General features: G+C 34.3%; 2 protein-coding genes and 1 long non-coding RNA gene across 5 annotated transcripts; 2 read left to right on the top strand and 1 right to left on the bottom strand.

The window, feature by feature from the left end:
- The first annotated feature begins 1,091 nt into the window (after positions 1-1,091).
- On the top strand, positions 1,092-4,097 carry LOC120281789. Of its 3 annotated transcripts, none has more exons than XR_005542799.1 (7): positions 1,092-1,316; positions 1,430-1,518; positions 1,746-1,841; positions 2,445-2,722; positions 3,078-3,148; positions 3,494-3,567; positions 3,848-4,097. It is a non-coding gene; the product is annotated as an uncharacterized LOC120281789 (long non-coding RNA). The 3 variants fall into 3 exon arrangements; XR_005542798.1 differs by having other exon boundaries at positions 2,430-2,722; XR_005542797.1 differs by lacking the exon at positions 2,445-2,722 and having other exon boundaries at positions 3,848-4,091.
- Positions 4,098-7,138: 3,041 nt separating this feature from the next.
- Positions 7,139-8,015, bottom strand: LOC120282188. The gene is made up of 4 exons (XM_039288946.1): positions 7,857-8,015; positions 7,737-7,796; positions 7,381-7,587; positions 7,139-7,270 (listed from the first exon to the last, which is right to left on the bottom strand). The coding sequence occupies exons 1-4, from the start codon at positions 8,013-8,015 to the stop codon at positions 7,139-7,141; spliced, it is 558 nt and encodes a 185-aa protein (XP_039144880.1).
- A 7,127-nt stretch (positions 8,016-15,142) lies between these two features.
- LOC120281836 lies at positions 15,143-16,831 on the top strand. The gene is made up of 2 exons (XM_039288529.1): positions 15,143-15,401; positions 16,390-16,831. Exons 1-2 carry the CDS (start codon positions 15,348-15,350, stop codon positions 16,828-16,830), a joined length of 495 nt encoding a protein of 164 aa, XP_039144463.1. The 5' UTR covers positions 15,143-15,347; the 3' UTR covers position 16,831.
- Positions 16,832-19,804: the final 2,973 nt, after the last annotated feature.

Below are 19,804 nucleotides of genomic sequence, written 5' to 3'. Positions count from 1 at the left end.
TGATCAAAGTCAGAAAAGAATTGTCATTGTAAACTGCCTAGGTTTCATACATACAAGAGAACAAGACAAACTAATTGTCTCTACCTCTCAAAGCAAACCATTGAAATTCATAGAATCAGTCAGAAATCATAACAGTTTTTCAGCATAATTATTTAAATTTTAATTACATCACGAGGTATCAATAAATTATATTTTTCCAACAATAAAAGCACTCTCTAATACTAAAATAGCACTCATCGTTTACCAGAGAACAAACACTACAAGAAAAATCTCAAATTGGCACAGAAAAATTGGCACAAAAAAAAAATCGTGACAAATTTGTAACAACATTTGACATGGAATTAACACACTTTGTCAAATATATAGATTTTTAAATTTTTTTAAATTCCGTGCCATGTACCGTGCGAAAATATACAAATTTAATAATTTAACATGATGGTGCCAAATGTAGTGCCAAACATATTTTTCTTAAAAAACAATTTATTAATATCGTTCCAAATACCGTGCCAAATACCCAAATATTATAATATATTAATACCGTGCTAAATATCGTGCCAAAATACAAATATAATAGTATATTAATACGTGCCAAATACCATGCCAAAAAATAAATATAATAGTATATTTATACCGTGCCGAAAATATAAATATAATACTATATTACTTCCGTGCCAAATAACATGCCAATAATATAAATATAATAATATATAAATATCATGCCAAATGCCATGCCAAAAATACAAAAATATTAATGTATTAATACCGTGCTAAATACAGTACCAAAATACAATTATAATAATATATTAATATCGTGCCAAATACCGTGCAAAAATATAAGTATAATATATAATATATTAATACCGTGCCAAATACCGTGCTAAAAATATAAATATACTAATATATTAATACAGTGTCAAACACAGTACCAAAAATATATATAAAATAATTTATTGATTTATACCATAGCAAAGACCGTGCCAAATATACAAATATAATAATTTATTAATATATTGATAAACTCATGATTTAAGATAATTATATATATAATTGTATATATTATATATATAATTATAATTCCATTCTCCCTTCTCTCGATCTCGCTCTCTCCAGACTCCATTCTCCCTTTTCTCTCGCTCTCTCGAAACTCTAGCACAAGCTTCGCTCCAGGCCACCTCCCACCGATTGTGACGCCAACGACCACCTGGCCACCTCCCTCATCTGCTCCTCATTCGCCTGGATCCGATCGACGATCGCTATCGCACCATTCCGGGGATTTCCCACAATCATCACTAACGCCGCCATTCCGGGGATTTCAGGTATGCCAACGACGCATGATTGTCTAGCTTTGAGTTTTTAGGTTTTTTAGTACTTTATGTGTTGTTTTTTTTATCATTTTTGGGGTTGGGTTTTACGGGATTGTGACGAGAAGGCCATTGGTGCTACAATTGGCGACGGAGGCGGAACAACTAGAGTATGCTGAGATCTTGCATTTTCAGAGAAGGAAGTTCACTGCTTTTGGTATGCTTCATAATTGTGATTGCGAATGTTATAGGTATTGATCAGTAGCTAGGGTTGAAGAATTCTTTGCATTGATTTCTTGTGCAATTGTTTATAAGTTTTGAAATTGAACGAGTGTAAGAAGTGATTTTAGTAAACAAGTTAAATAACTTTAGTATTTTTGGGTTTGTGCTTTTCCACATTGTTTTAAGCCCATTGTTTGGTTTTCTTTCGGAATTAATATGTAGATGTTTGAAAAATTCAAGACGCCACTGATCGATTAACTGGGAAGATGAAGCAAATCTCTCATGTGCCTATTGATCTCATCATTTATTCACCGAATGGTATGACATCCTTTGGTTGTGATCTTAAAATCTAAACTGTTTGGCTAAATTGGTTATTAGTGAATCATTTTGTGACTGGACAGTAATACATGAACATTGCTTCTTCGTTTATAGTTTTAAAATGGGTCAATTATCTTTGTGTAACCTCCTAGTATGGTTGATATGTGTGACTTAAAAACATTATATTAACTAAGAGAAATATTGAGGAAGAATGTTGAATGACATTTTTTAAGAATCTGAACTAGAGGAAAATTTTTTTGAAGAAGTATTGAGAAAATATTAGTCTGGGAATGATGACACCATATCGTTGCGGATGATGATGTTCTGGTGATAATTATAGTTCTGAATTGGCTCATCAGCATCGGCAACCAATTCCAATGATGACTTGAGATCATGAGAGCCAGATTCCTCAATGGTACTAGCACTAGTTCCAAGCATCAGTCTTTTCTTCTCGTGTTCTTTCCCTTGCACTTGTTCTCGCTTTCGCCCAGTTCTCCTTAGCAAGAACTGGATTAAACATGGTTTGTTTAGTTTGTTGAACAACTGACCTTTTGATCTTCTATGGTTTGATCACATTCGCTTCATTAGTCATTGTTGTTGCAGTGAACTTATCTTCGCATTCTGAAGTAGAAGACTAACTACCACTACTAAACGTGAATCCTCCTCCGGGGTTCACAACTGCAATAAGATCTCTGATAGCTGACTTTGGCTTGCTAAGCAACCACTGAACATTTTTGCTTGGTTTATCAAACCTAAGCATATCCTGCAAATCAAAAAATCTCCAAGAAACCTCAAGAGAGAGCCTCATTCTCCGCTTTCTCAACCCCTACGCCGTGTATATCTTATTGTGCTGATCCATTCTCACTAGTCTCTTGCGAGAAGTAAGAATTCTCTTATCTTTTTTTCTTTGCTATCTATAGGTTCTTTGTATTTCTGCCAACTAACTCAAATAGTCTCAATGGTGATACTTGATTGAACTCTTCATATATGAAGCCCAACTCGAAAAATGCTACGTTAGCTTGAACTTTAACTTGCTCTTGACATGCCTAATTTCTTTCTTTACTTTGATAATTAAAGTACAGCTTTTGGACTTAAAATTAGCTGTAGGCTCAGAAATAACAATTCAAGGACTCATAGGTGTTTGGCTGATATCTGAAAATGCTCAACTATAACACAAAGGTTGTTTGTGGTTGGCATGTGGTATGTGGGAACTCACATGTGTTTCTTGTGATGCAGAATATGTAGGCCTATCTCTGTCCTACAGCCTACCAAGTTTCAAATGTCTTCAGTTAAGTCCATAATTAAAGGTGAGCGCCCATATATAATTGCTACGATGCACAAAAAAAAAATCAAAGTTTTGTTAGATAGTCATGACATGGTCACTTAGTTTGAATCTTGTGGACACTTGGGCTAGAGATAAAGTGAAAGCATGGCATACTATTGGACTTCCGGAGCTGTTGCTTCATTCTCACATCATCACGCGATATGTTTAGGGTTTAGATTTGAGAGTATTTTTAAAATGTTTTAAGATTAAAAATATCTGTATTTTCAGGATTTTATACATATATCACTCTTCATTAGAATTATATATTGCTATATAAAATGTTCTGAGATTATCTCTTGCTGAAAGTTTATATATATCACCTTTACAGGTTAAGAACCCATGGCTCAATGTTGATATACTTAGTGGACTATCATTGAACCATTTCGGTTTAAGTGAAGATAGGTGAGAGCTAGCTTCTCATCACTAAGTATATGCATGATCATTTCTAAACCTACTGGCTTTATCTCCTAACCTAACCAAAAAATTTGGTCTATTAAGAGGCTAAAGAGTGTGACCTTGGACTGGCTTGAAAACTACTGCAAGAAATCTGCTTATTGTCTGCAAATGTAGTAAATAATATCTGCAGCTCCCTGATTATCATGATGTGATAATTAGGGAGTTGTTGGTAAGTTTTGAAGGGTGCTATGATCGTGATTTTGTGTTGGTTGTTTTGTTTTTGCAGGTTCCTGTTATCATGATGTGATTGAGCATCCAATGGACTTTTGGACAATAAGGAAGAAGCTTGACTTATGTGATGAGATTGAGGAATTGCTTTATAGTCTTGTAGAAAACTCACTGCACGAGTGAGCACTAAAATTATTATTAATTCATTGGATGTTTTGTTATTCTTTTCATTCAACTTCTACCTATCTTGTTGAGTTTTGTCTTAAAGTTGTTAGTAAATTTGTGATTTTAGTAACATTTTTGTTCATTTTGCCAATAAATCAATAAAAAAATATATTTTAATAAAATTAATTTCATATAAATTATGTTTTTCACAAAATAAACAAAAGCGTGCCTAAAGCCGTAACAAAAAAATCTCATTAAAAATTGTGCCAAATACCATGAAAAAACTATAGCATGTAAAATTGTGTTAAAAACTTGCCAAATACCGAACCAATAAAATTGTGTTAAAAACCGTTCCAAATATTGAACCGATAAACTCTGTACCAAAAAATCAGTAGGAATGTTAGGCACAATACTAAAAAAACCGTGCCAAAAACAGTGACAAAGGTTGGCACGGTATTAAAAAACGGTGCCAAAATATAGGCACGGTTATTTTTTGGTGCCAAATACGGTACCAAACTTATTTTGGCACTGTTTTTAAATTCATTTTCGTGCCAATTTTACCATGCCAATTTGAGATTTTTCTTGTAGTGAAAGTCAGACAAGCATTAACCATAAAAGCAACATATACTAATTTTTCCCTTCTCTCCAAATAATCAAACTCCATGACATTCATGCAAGCAGTTAAAGCATTATAGTTACCTACACTACTCCAACAATTAGAATCCATGAAATTAATAAAAAAAATCCCCATGAATTCTGATCCATAGAAAGTTCTCTCGTCAGAAATAAGCACCAAAAAAAAAAGCGTTCAAATATATCATGCTTACAGCTTTTCATTGCCATCGACTTCTCTTGGCACCCCCAGGTGGTGGGGTTAGCAATGTTCAACACCAAAAAGAATAAAAAAAAATGAAGAAAAACCTAGTTGTTATTGTGTATTTATGTACCATGTCTAAAAGTATTTAAAAAATATGCTACAGATTGTTATTGTTTATTTATGTACCATGTTTAACATTATTTAATAGTATTTAACAAAAATTTGTTATTGTTTATTTATGTACCATGTTTAACATTATTTAACAGTATTTAACAATAGTTAACAGTAACTAACAGTGTCTATCCACACTTATAAAACAAAGACCATTAGGTCATAATTTAACAGTTGCTATTAAATATTTTTTTTATTTTTAAAAAACTAAAACTAAGATTATTCACACACACACAAACAAACACACTGGAAGCTCCATACAATGCAAAATGAGGAATAAATCAAATGAATGCATTTAGAGAGCTGAAGTTCATCACCTCTTGAGAGTATGAGATCGAGACTGCCGTGTGTTGAGATATATGGAGATCAGAGACGCAAAAACAACCACTGGTTCTAAAAATAAATAAATAAATCACTTGTATTAAAAAAAATAAAAAATACAAAGAGGTGGAGGTTTTATCTCACTTTGGAAAGAAAAGGCGGAGACTAAATTGGGTTTTAAATATAATATTTTTTCAATTTTGCATCGATACCCCTCAAAAATTAAAATTCTAAATGAATATTCATGAATTTTTTGTGGTTTTTTTTTGCGGGGGTTAGAAAGTAATCATGAGCTTTTACACAGCCAAAAAAACCCTTCATTTTTTTTTTACAATAATTTAGAAAATATGCAATAAGAGTTTGATCTATTTTTTTAATTCCTATGTTGAATTCCATTTATTTTTACTATCGATATCATCAAATGTTGCATGAGATACATATATAAACTTAGGATTTGTTTTAATGTTTTCATAAAATGTGAATAAAGCATATGTTAAAAATGTGTACAAATATGAAATTAATATCTTAACATATTTATTGATGCAGCGGTATACTTGAAACCATTGATTAGAGAACGAATACCGGATAACAAGCATTCCAACACCTATTGATCAAGGATAACCAAGATTGGGAGAAGAGTAAAATCTTATTACTCAAGATAATAATGATCATAAAACTGATTTTCTCTTGCCCGTAGGCTTATAATAAATAGGCGAATGAAAATAACACTAACAAAGGAGATGATTTGAAAATATACCAAAAATGGTAAATTCTCAAATAACAGCAAGAAATAAAAGGCTTAACAAAATAAAAACATTACCACAAATGGCTCACAAATCAGAGATTTCTAGCATAAGATATAACAAAATCAATTATTACTAAAAACGGCAAAATTAGGGTTTTCGAGGCCTAAACGATGGAATTTGGTCATTTTTAGGTATGACACACGAGCTTGTACAACAAGCTCTTGACTTTTGTTTATTGACCCATTTTCCATCAAGTTAGGCCCATAAAACCCAAAAACTCCACGCCTGAAAAAATGACCAAAATACCCCTCCATTAGGTCGCATCCCATTTCTACATAAATGCACCAGCCGTCCGGATGTGGCTCGGGAGCTGAAGTCGATATGAATTGGGATTGATCTTCTTAATGATCTCGCTGAGCCCAATCTTTTTTTGCTTTAAGATTGTTGTACTTCCCAACTGGAAAACGCTCTTTGGACAACACAGCCCATACAAAGTCTTTAACATCAAACTCAACATGGCGGCGTCGCTAGTCGGCATGTTGCTTGTAACGTGTGTTGGAGGCATTCAAGTTATCGAGAACAGTATTGAGAATGCTCTGTAATCTCGTTACAAAGTAAGCCACTTTCCCGTGGACCCGAGTCTTCGTCGGGAGGGGAATCAAGTCGAGGGGTCCATGAGGAATTGCCAAGTACACCACCTGAAATGAACTGAACCCCGTACTTTCTGTTTGCAGCAAGGTTGTGAGCAAATTCTGCCTGACTCAATCGCACATCCCACCCTTTAAGATGATCCCCCATAAGACAACGAAGCAAGTTACCTAGTGAGCAGTTAACAACTTCAGTTTGTCCATCCATCTAAGGGTGATAGGCACTACTAAGGTTGAGTCGTGTGTTCACCATCTTCCACAAACTTCGTCAAAAGTGGCTAAGAAACAGCGTATCTCAATCGGAGACAATTGAGGATGGTAGGCCGTGGAGACGATAGACATCATGGAAGAATAGTTGGGCCACATTGATAGCAACCGTCGTCTTCTTACAGGGAATGAAGTGCACCATCTTGGAAAAACGGTCTATTACCACAAAGATAGAGTCGTTACTACGTTGAGTACACGGTAGGCCAGCACAAAATCTATACTAATGCCCGTCCATGACTGAGAAAGTACTGGCAATGGCATATAGAGGCCAGCATTGGCTGCGCCTCCTTTGGAGATCTGCATATCCGGCATCGTTGAACAAACTTTTCAACATCCTTACGCATGCCCTGTCAGAAATAGGAAGACTGAATCAACTGGAGTGTTCTGTCCCTTCCCACATAGTCTTCACCGTGCAACTCTCTAATAATTTGCACTCATAAACTGCAATCTAGAACACAGTGTTGGTTTCCCCAGAACAAGAAACCATCCTGAAATCTATCCGCTTTGCAGCCTGTACATTTAGGAGGATCTCCGAGAAATATGGGTCAGTCACAAACAAATCACGAAAAAAGTCAAAACCAGGTACCTCGACTTGTAATGTGACTAGAAGGTTGCTTCGCCTACTGAGTGCGTTCGCAACACGGTTAGAGACCCCTGCTTTATGCTTCACAAAAAAGGTAAACTCATCCAGAAAGTTCACCCATCGGCCATGGCGAGATGACACCTTATCTTGTTAATGTATATACTGTAGGGCAGCATGATCTGTGTACAAGATGAACTCCCGATGAATCAAATAACGCTTCCATCGTTTGCCTGCAGCACAGCATAGAATTCAACGTCGTAGGTGTTGTAGTTCAACTGGACCCCGGACAACTTCTCAATGAAAAATGCAACAGGTCTCCCTTAATGGCTTAGAACAGCTCCAATCCCCACCTTAGAGGTGTCGATGTGTAACTCAAACGTGTGGTTGAAGTCAGGCAGTGCCAGGATAGGGGCAGTGGTCAGCCGCTCTTTCATCAGACGGAATGTGGCCTCGACTTCATTGGTCCAAATGAACTTGTTGCCCTTCATGCACTCCGTGAGTGGTGCCATGATACTGATAAGTGTGTAATAAACCTCCTATAGAAAGAAGCGAGGTCGTGGAAGCTTCTCACCTCAGTGATACTTGTGGGAGTCGATTATTGCTGCACTGACATGATCTTCACTTTATCAACCTGTATCCCGTCTCCTGAAATAACATAACCAAGAAATAATACCTTGGGTGTAAAGAAGACACACTTCTTCTTGGCCGCATAGAATTGTTGAGAACGAAGGGCAGCGAGGACGTCTCGAACATGTACAAGGTGTGTCTTTTGGTCCGCGTTATAAATGAGGATGTCGTCAAAGTACACGATTACGGACTTGGCAATGAAGGATTGCAGGAATTGATTCATGACCCGCATAAATGTGCTGGGAGCGTTAGATAACCCGAATGGCATAACCATCCACTCGTACAGCCCTTCGCGGGTTTTGAATGCGGTCTTCCACTCATCTCCTGGTCGTACAAGTATTTGGTGATACCCGCTCTTAAGATCAAGTCGTGTGAACACCATAGCACCACTGATCTGGTCAAGAAAATCATCCAAACGAGGAATAGGAAACTGGTACCTTATGGTAATTTTGTTGATGACTCGACTATCCACGCACATGCGCCAGGCGCTATCCTTCTTTGGTGTCAATAAGACTGGGACCGCACATGGGCTCATGCTCTCATAAATGTGCCCCCTCGCCAATACCTCTTCTACTTGACCCTCAATTCCTTGTATTCACGAGGGCTCATCCTATAGAGGGGTTGGTGTGGTAGGACAGAGCCCGGCTGCAGGTCCACCTGATGCTGGATGTCCCGGAGGGGTGGAAGGCTATTAGGCAAGTCGTCAAGGAAAACATCCCTGAAACTCGTCTAAGAGAGGAAAAACAACTTCTGGAATTTCTGGACCTTCCACGTTCTCGGTGACCTCCTTCCCGAGCAAGACGAACGTGGTTCCCAAATCCAACAACTCCCTGCCGAATGGTGCATAAGACAACAGGTTGATGTTGGCGGGCGGTGCGTTCTCCACCGGCTTGGTAGGCACCAGCACAATCTTCACTCCCCCAAATGCGAAGCTGTAAGAGTTCAAGCTGCTGTCATTAATAACTCTCTGATCGTACTACCAGGGTCTTTCCAATAGCAGGTGACACGCATCCATGGGAACTACATCACACCATACTTCATCTCTATACTTCATGCCGGTCGATAAAGAAACCAATGCGCGCTTGGCAACGGTCAGTTCACCTCCCTGCTTGAGCCAAGCCAATTTGTACGGTGTTGGATGCCGTTCAATGGTAATTTTGAGCTTTTACACGACCTCCTCAGAGATAATGTTTTCATAGCTACCTGCATCAATCACAAATAGGCATACCTTACCTAAGACGGTGCAGGTGGACTGGAAGATGTTAGTTCTCAACCAGTCATCTTCAGTAACCGTGGTGTCAAACAAGATCTGCGTACAACCAGAACATAATTCTCTTGCCCATCTTCTTACAATCCGCTTGATGATGCCCCTTTTCTCCACAACTAAAACACTGGATAGTGCTGTTGGTTCCCCTCACAATTGTGGTATCTACAGGTCGGTCTGTCATAACCCCTCCTCGAGTTACGCCAGCCGAACTGACACTAATCGGTTGATAGCCGCCTTGTGTCGCCCCTAAGTTTGTAGGGGCCGAGCGCCGTTATTGACATTCAATAATCAAGCTTGCTGGTGGGCGGACGAAATAGAGATCGGGTCAAACAAATTAACGGTCTCCTGAATCTGGACTCGCAACCCTCCGATGTATCCCGCCACCAACTGGGCTGTTGAATCTTGAATCTCGTTCTAAGCCAACAACTAACAGAACTCCGTTGTATACTTTTCCAAGGAGCGCGCGCCTTAACGAAGATTGTGCAAATGGCTGAAAATCAAACGCTGGTAGTTGTGGAGCAAGAAATTTGTGCACATGTGCTTCTTCATCTTCTCCCAAGAATTAATCATGCCCTTGTCCAGTCTACTATGGCTCAATTTCAACTGTTGCCACCATGCAGTTACACAACCACGAAGACTTGTTGCTACCAACGGAACCCTCCTGTCCTCAAGAACCACCTTGAACTCCAAAACTTCCTCAACTGTAGTTAGCCAATCAAGGAATTCTTCCGTTTGCAGGCCACCATGAAATTCCGGAATCTCAATCCGCATGCCAAATTCCCACCGTCTGTCTTTATCACAGGGATTTCTAGCACCTTCCCCACAATTTTTCCCCTCGCGTTGCCGTGCTTGCACGATGTCTGCAACGTAACCGTTATCCTCTTCCAATAAGTCTTCACCCCGACTCTCCGAGGTACGACCTAGATTGGTGCTTCCCATCATATGTGTAAACTTTTTGGTCAATTCCTCCATCATCCGCTCCATTCGAAGGTCCAAAAGGCGACCAACCCGACGTTCAAAACGAGCATCATCATCACGTTCGTAGATCTCCTCCATTTGTTGAGTAGGGCATCCTCGTCCACGCGGTGGCATGATCGATTCGGCTCTGGTACCAAACTGATGCAGCGGTATACTTGAAACCGTTGATTCGAGAATGAATACCCGATAACAAGCCTTCCAACACCTGTTGATCAAGGATAACCATGATTGGGAGAAGAATAAAATCTTATTACTCAAGAAAATAATGATCACAAAACTGATTTTCTCTTGCCCGTAGGCTTACAATAAATTGGCGAATGAAAATAACACCAAGAAAGGAGATGATTTGAAAATATACCAAAAATTATAAATTCTCAAATAAAACCAAGAAATGAAAGGCTTAACAAAATAAAGACTATTGCCACAAACGGCTTACAAATTAGAGATTTCTAGCCTAAGATATAACGAAATCAATTATTACAAAAAACGACAAAATTAGGGTTTTCGAGGTCTAAATGATGGAATTTGGTCATTTTTTGGTATGACTCACAAGCTTGTGCAACAAGCTCATGACTTTTGTTTATTGACCCATTTTCCATCAACTTAGGCCCATAAAACCTAAAAACTTCACCCCAAAAAATGACCAAAAAACCCCTCCATTAGGTCGCATCCCATTTCTGTATGAATGCGCAGGCCAGTTCCTCGATACATCCCGCATCATTTATTTACCATCTTGTTTGAGCTGAAATTCAAATACACCTCTATAAGAGAACATGAATAATCTATCCAAAGCGTTAATTGGCAATAAATCAAAAAGTAGTTGACAACTTTAAAATTATTTTATTAATAAAAGTCTATATGTATATATTTATATATAATTCTTCTCATTACTATAACTTCATATTTTATTTAAGCTAAGATTTTGTTTGATTATTAAGTTAGAGTGCATGTCTCTTGAAAATTTGTAATTGATTTAGCATAAAAATAATTATATATGTTTGCCGCTCCTGGGCACTTGATCCATTGAATTTTAAATCACAATATAAATAAACGTACATGCAAGTAAAAAATACTATATTTTAAATTATAATAATCTCATTTGGTTTTATGTAAATAAATATCTCATTTGGTTTTATATAAATAAAATGATGTGTTTAATTTTTTTATATTTATTTGGTTTATTAGAATTTGGGCTGTGAATCACTTATATAAAGTGAGTTTTACAACCCCGTATCCATCGATTCGTTTTTTAAAATTTTAATTAACAAACATTAATTTTGTTTAGAGAAAATCATATCATTTAAAGAATATATTATTTTTCTATCAACTCTAATTCATCTAATTACTTTAATAAAACTAGCTTAATTACCTCTCCAATAAAAGTATAATAATTTATTTCTATTCTAATTAAAAGGTTGAGAATTCAACTCTCTTTTAAGGTGACGGTTAAAATTCGTAGCTGGTTCACATTTATTAAAAAAATTATATAAAAAGATAAATATCAAACAATACACAAAAGAAAAAGAATGGTGTCCATAATTTGACCTAGATTCTAAATAAACCAAAGAAGATGAATATAAATTGCTTTTTTTATTTTTTTTAATTTGTAATATAAATGAGAAGAAGTGGATGAATATTAATTTTTTGACCTATATAAATCTTAGCATATATATATATATATATAGATAACTAAATACTTTTGTAGGATGGATTTAAGGTCAATTTTGCACTAAATTGAAATACAATTAAAAAAAATACTTTGATATGAGTAACATTAAAATGAGTGGAATATTTACAGTAAAATTAAACAATGACAGTCCATTTTTACATGTAAAACTATCTGCATTATGTCAATTTACTCTAAACCAAAAAAAACTCTTAATTAAAATTACTCAAAATTAAATATTTAATTTTTTTTTTAAAACTATACAAAATATTTACTAATATTGTCAATTTTTTTTAAAAAAAAAAAATATGCATACTACAAATCAAGGCTAACTCACCAACCATATAAGTTCTTTTTTTTTCCAAAAAATATATATATATCTAGTATTTCATATACAATTTAATATTTGATAATATTTAAATAACAATATTTCCATCTTTGTAATTCCACAAATCTCACCCACACATATAGCTATCATGACTTTCCCTCCTTAATGGGTATCAATAATGTCAAACAACATATATTAAAAAGAATGTCCATCAATTTGAAGGCAAGGTGCATTGTCTCTGCTGTCAAAACCAATTTTGACTTACTGTTGTTCAATATTGACATAAAACATGTTACAATTTAATGTGATGCAAATTGTTGCAACTTGTAAGTAGCAAGGTCACACATGAAAGGTATAAAATTAGAAAGAAGACAAAAATGGTTTATCTTGGTTGACTATAAATTTATTGAGTTCTAAATTTATGTATAAATGTTCCATCCCGGTTTCCCTTTTTATCTGGTTTTTTATATTATATTAAAAAAAAATTATATGTTTTTTTTTAATTTATTATTTTTTCTATTTTGAACTCTTTTGAGTTGGAATTATAAAAACCTTAAATATAGTGGAAGAGAGATTAAGAGTAATTGTAAAAAGTTATATATATATATATATATATATTGAGCTTTGGAAACAGCTAGTTTTATTAATTTAAGAGCTTTGGTTAGAACGGACTCAAATTCGATTTCGATTCTGAACCAAGCAATTTTTTTTTTAATTTTAAAACCGAAATCAAATCTTGGTCTTAAAATTTCGTTTCTAGTTTTAGTTCCAAGGCGGTTCCATTTCATGTTTGTTTCCGATTTAATTTTAAAATGTTCGGTTTTAGATTCCATTTCAAAATGTTCGATTTTAGTTAATCAAAATATCAAAAGAAATTTTATTATATGACAATCAAAGGATGGTCCAATGGAAGTCACACGAATGATGAGTGAGAAGTAGTACTATACAAAAATACTATATAAATACATCATTGTGGAGTTACGACCCCTAATATATCATATTGGGTACATTTGACAAGCCAACATTATCTTATGTGATACTCTGTCCCGCATGATAAATCTTTAAAGTTATCGTAATTAGTGCATCATCATAAATGTTTGTCCTTTAAATAATCTTTTGTGAAGTGGCGGTTGTAGTTTTTGTAAATTTTTTTTTATCATATTATATATTATATAATTTTTATTTAAAACTTAAAAAGGATTCGTAATGGTTCCATTTGGTTTGGTATTTCAAATCAAACCAAGGTCTAGATTCAATTATTTAAGACATTTGTATAAGAAAGGAGGGAGTAACTAAAGTTAAGTATCTTATTAAATAATAGAGTCTAACATTAATCTGATCATGAGCTACATAATTGCTTAACAGTCTCAAGACAATGTATATCCTGCATAAACATTTAAATTGATTAATTAATATTAAACTTAAAATATTGACTTTAATTAATGAGATTTAAGAAAAAAATTAAACTTTAAATAAGCAAGAAGAAGATTTTAAAATTCATTATTGATGGCAATAATATGAGAAAAATAAGAACAAATAATCAAATTAATATGAATTCAACTAAAAGTGCATGGAAAATATGTTTCACATGAATAACTTGTTCATAAATAAATTTAATTATTTTTTTTTTATTTCTAGTTGTTATTTAATTTTAACCTTTAAATGGCACCTAATTCACCTGCATAATAATAACTCTTGCAACTGGCTTATATAATATAAGTTTAAATGAAACCAGTGTTCTAAGCCCCTGGTTTTATACAAAGTCACACATCAAATAGGATAGCAACATATAACTCCAAAATTATCAATCTGTGTCATTGACTTTGCCACCTGGAATCACAAAATTAATCAAACAAATAATCTTTCCAATCATTCAAAATTAATAGTTTTCAAGAACATTGAACCTTAAAAGTCAACAAAATGCCATTTTGAATTTGCACCCCAAAAAAAGAATGAGACCAAGAAAATAATAATATATAATTTTTATCTCTCTCTAAAAAAAAAGTCAAATACTTTAGAATTATTGTTTTAATAAATATCTTCAAAATTCTTTTAACAACAAATTTATATTTTCTTCTTGCTTTTATACTTTTTAAAAAACTCATACTTGTTTACAGACCATCCTAATATATTACAAATAAAAATCATCTTTAAAAATTCTATAATAAAAAAATTATCCATAATTTTTCCATCCCTCTTCCTATTAAAAAAAATATACATAGATCGCAGGCCAACGACGTCTTAATTTATTAACATAAAATATTGTTGCTTTTGCTAAAAAAAATAAATAAATAAACCTTAATTCACTCTGCATAAAGATATATATATCTTAAATTATTAACTCCACATCTAAGCATGTCTTTGACATGACTTATCCACTTTGTCAAAATAAAAAAATATAGAAGAAAGTACACAATAATTTATGTTTTTAAATTGAATTTAATCAGAAAAGTATAAAAGCCAAATAATAATATTACATGAATATAAGCAAGACACCTAAAAAAACACCCTGAACTAGAAGAAACCCTAATATGAACATGAAAAAGAGAAAACCAGCACTAGAAGCCCACAGTTTTAGGGAAGTCATGTCATGGCATTTATGCAACGTCAACAGTAACAAAAGAGAAATCACGTAGAGAACAAGCTTATCCATGCATGCATGCATGCATTATTAATACATGAAAAAAGAACAGCTAATAATACAAATGCACACACATTAATATGTATATACATATTTGATTCATTATCAGTTCCCGTGAATGATCACGGTGATCCTGAAAGACGCACACCATTCCATAGTATCTCACCTTTTTGATCATTCAATGTAAGAGAGGTAAAAACTAAAAAGGAAGTCTAACAATTTAGATAATATCTATAGATCTGTTATTTATGGCCATGTATATATAAAGGGGTTGGGTGGTGGGGAGGAGATATTCAACTGAAAGTCATTGTTTGATTCAAGTGTTTTTGTGACCATGCCATTCCGTTTCAATAGAGAAGCAGCTGCAGCTTCTCTTCTTCTACTCAAGGTAATAATAATGTCTATGCACTGCTACAAACTTTCATATAATTAGACACTAGCTACTACCTCTTCTTCTTCTTCTCATGGTCCATTGAAGTTGTGACACTAAATGCTTAAACTTGAATCATCTCTCTGTGTCTATCTTCTTCTTCTTCTTCTTCTTCTTCTTCTCCTCTCTGCACATATATATATATATATGGGAAAACTTTCAACTGAAAGTCATTGTTTGATTCAAGTGTTTCATGCTATACATATATATATAATATGTGTGAAACTCTTTATCTGTTTCTCTGTTTGTAATATGTAACATGCATGAAACCCTATCATGCTATGCATATATGATACCATCTTCTTTCTGTATATACATATAAACCTTTTCTTCTTCTTCTTCTTCTTCTTCTTCTTCTTCTTCTTCTACTTCTTCTATATAAGTGTAACATGCGTGAAGACCCAATTCTTCATCTTCTTCTTTAGGCTAAATGCTTGGAATTTGAATCCATTTCTCTTTCTATATATATATATATAAAAACCTTTTCTTCTTCTTCTCTGTGCATATGTAACATGCGGGAAGACCCTACATATGACACCTTATTCTTCTTCTCTTCTTCATCTTATGCTATCCTTTTATCTCTTCTTTTTCTTCTCTCTGTATATATGTGTACAAAATCCTACCCTACCAGCTCTACAAATATTGCACCCTATTCTTCTCTCTATTCTCTCTTTATATAACATAAGAAACCCTAATCTTCTTCTTCTTCCTCTCATTCTTCTCCTCCACTGCCATCTTCCTCTCAGCTATGTGAAACCTAAAGTTCACTGTCTTCTCCCCTCTATCTCAATATTCCATATCAAACCTATATATATATATATAGGTTTAAATATAAATATAAAAGGATAAACTATTGCTTTACCACTTAAAGGAAAAAAAACTATATATCTTGCTGGAGTATATTTTCTAACTAGATGCTAAATACTGTCTTGTTTTCCATACACAGAAGAAGGAACAAGGGCTACAAGGTGACCTCCAGAATGGTTCAACAGAAACCATTGAGATTTCTCAGTGCATGCAACTGCAGCTAAATGAAATACAAACCATAAACTGCGCATGCTGTGGAATCTCAGAGGATTGTACAATAACATACATAATCCTAGTAAGAGAACAACATTGCGGCGAATGGATTTGCGGTCTATGTTCAGAGGCGACAAAAGAACTAAGAAGAAGAAATTCAGGAATATCTATGCAAGAAGCCATGGAATCTCAGAAGTTTATCTGCAATCAGTTTAATAAGAACATTAGACTCAACCCTGAGCTTTCTTTTGCTGGTACAATGAGGGACATTGCAAGGAGGAGCTTTCAGAGAAGAACTTCGGAGGACCATCTTACTTCTTCTAAAGTCAGTAGGAGTGTTAGTTGTGGTGCTAGATTTCATAATTAGGGCATCCTTATGTGTATACATACATATACATAAATATATATGTCTAAATATATAAAGAAAAGAGTCTTGTTTTAAGACTTACATCTAATGAAGTTGAATAATCAAGGTAATTGTTTCTAGAGAGTGGAAAAATATCATGAAGTTAACTGACCTCAAGAATACGGAAAAAGACACAGACAAATTGATGTTAGAAAAAAAGAAATCACACAAACATTCACACAGAAAACACGAGAACTTGCCTACTTTACAGAGTGATAATTAGAATCTTGCTCCAAGGATACGGAAAAAGACACAATAGTGACAAAATGGTAATTAAACACTTGCAGCAGCATAAAGTTGTTCGTAGTACTCCTAAAATCAGACTCCGTGTCTATCACACTACCTCATTTCTGTGATCGCAACATATAAATTATGATTTTATTAAGTTGTCACATCAGACAATATCTATTTAACCTAAATACTTAAGCTAACAATAATGTGAAATTATTAATTATTCTAATCTATCCCTTAACATGTGCTACTTTTTTCGAACCAAATGCATTGTAAACAAACTAATCATACTAGCTCAGGTTTCACATTAAGTGAGCCCCTATTCAAAATAAGAGCGGAAGCTGATTGATAGTAAGAGGGACCTAGGCTTGTATATTTTAAGCCAAACTTACAAAATTAATTACCGTAAAACTAACATCATGAATCAAAAATGTAGGTTTTTGAGAAGTACGGTACATTACTAGTAAGCAACAAACTAATATCACAGCAACTCGTGCAACTATAATTATGATAACGCAATTAATCACACCCTGAAACTTATTGTTGAATTCAATTAAAAATTTTACAAGGGTATATGTGCAAACAAGGAAAACAAAATGAATCCAGTTAGGAAAAAACACACACACAGGGGAATCCATATAGAATAAAATTTATACAATGAAGCAAAACTAAGGAGGTTAACACATCAAGCACTATTAAAAGAGTATGCTAATATAAAAACTCCATAAGTTAGTTGTACTCTTCTGCTTCTATTAACAAAACTTGTTTAATTTTGTGGTATCCTATAATTTGCACCATTCTAAAAAAAACTACAAAAGATTAAGGAAAAACAACATCTTACGAAATTGAATAATTCAAGTAATCAAGCTTCCAAAATTGGATCAGAACAAAAGAGTAAACCGGGGGAGATATCAAGAAAACTACAGGAAACTGTTTAATTTGACAGGAAAGCAAATTAAAGGACCAAAAAAAGCGCTCGTGAAGCACAAGACCATGACAGGAAGCTGTCTCATATGAAATAACTCATAATACCACCTACAAGCTATATGGCTTCATGTAAAACATGGGATGTTGCAATGAATGTCCAGCCACTATGCTACTTAACCAGGGAAAAGATCTATATAATGATTCATGATGGTGATTAGACAAGTATAAATGTAGTCGATTAAAATTATCACCACCATATAAGATATGAACTATTCTCAATCAGAGAGAAATATAATATTGAAAAATCATTGCTAGAACATGCCTTCTTCAGACACACCCTCTTACATAAGCCATAATAGTTTATTGAGTTTCTCAGGCAAAGAAGTTCTGCACTTGGCAGGACAAAATTAACAAAGTGATCAAAATGTAATACTAATTGAAGTTTGGAAATCTAATTTGCGAAATGATCAATGGTACAACTTGTCAGCTTGCTATATGAACCTTAACCTTCAGTTCCTATTCATTGTCTATTCTGCAAAATTTACAAATCTTCTCATCTAAAAGGTGTTGACCACTTAACATGATGGAAAAGAAAATTGTTGACCCAAGTTACTTCCACATAGAATCAAATCTTATGGAAAAATTCGTTGGTACATGACTTTCAACCTACTGAACATCAAAATAATAAATTAATTGACCGCATTTGCTTACAAGATAGGCATATAGGTGTGACTAGATGTATCCTTGCCCCATCCTAATAAGAAAGGCAATTCCTAATGAAAACTAACTGTCTTCATGCATAGTATTTGGCAACAAGCACATGAATAAAATGAAAAATCATTCAGCAAACACTGACTATGGAACATAATGCAACACTATTCAATCTTCCTTCCTTTCACACATGCAGACAGTAAGCATAAACAACAAAGAACCATGTACATTAAAAGAACATATAATTAACTTTTTACTGTCAAGTTTGAAAACCCACACCAAACACCAAGCATCCTTCCACTTGAACTATAGAGACAGTAGACAATAGGGATGTGCTCATGTGCATAAAAAACCATGCAGGAAAAAGAAAACAAACACGCCACAACTTTCTTTACATCATCCTATAGATAAAAGCAATGTTATTGAACCAGTCCAAACAACGACCCATTCAAGGCTCTAGGTCTCGGGTTAAACGGTTCAACCGTCAAGTCAATCGGGGTCAATGTTGGGTTAATAAAATATATTAAATTTTATTTTTAATATATTTAATACTTTTATTTATACTAAATTCAAAGTACTTCTGTTTTTTTTTTCTATAATATGGAAGGTGAAACCGTAGTAGAAAGAAACTAGTCTAGCTGTCTAGGGTTAGGGCTCTTGCTTTTTCTTTGATTTTTAATATGGAAATACCATAATTAGCCCTCATTCTATATTAAAAAGGCACACCAAAATGGGGCTAAATGTTAATTTATTTAAAAAGGCTTTGACCCGCCTGGGTCCATGAAATCCACCCAAGTCAACAAATTAAAACGGTTTTTTAAGCAAGGTTGAGCGACTTTTACTGGGTCAATGTTTTAAACAGTTTAAAGAGTAAACCGGCCCGGTTTAAGTTACGAGTCACTGGATTGAACGGTCAGACCGCTAGGCTGGCTCGGGTTTAATAACTAAGGATCTAAATTAAGATTGTGAGAAGCGAGAAATTGCTCTACCTCATAAATCAAAAATAATTGTTTAAAGAAAACTGGAATACTGGAATACTAAGTCCTGATTCTCCTAAGGTCATCTC

This window comes from Dioscorea cayenensis, chromosome 18 (genome assembly GCF_009730915.1).
Source record: "Dioscorea cayenensis subsp. rotundata cultivar TDr96_F1 chromosome 18, TDr96_F1_v2_PseudoChromosome.rev07_lg8_w22 25.fasta, whole genome shotgun sequence".
NCBI classification, from domain to species: domain Eukaryota; kingdom Viridiplantae; phylum Streptophyta; class Magnoliopsida; order Dioscoreales; family Dioscoreaceae; genus Dioscorea; species Dioscorea cayenensis.
Note: the sequence above shows the minus strand (reverse complement) of the source record. Positions and strands in the feature narration are given on the sequence as shown.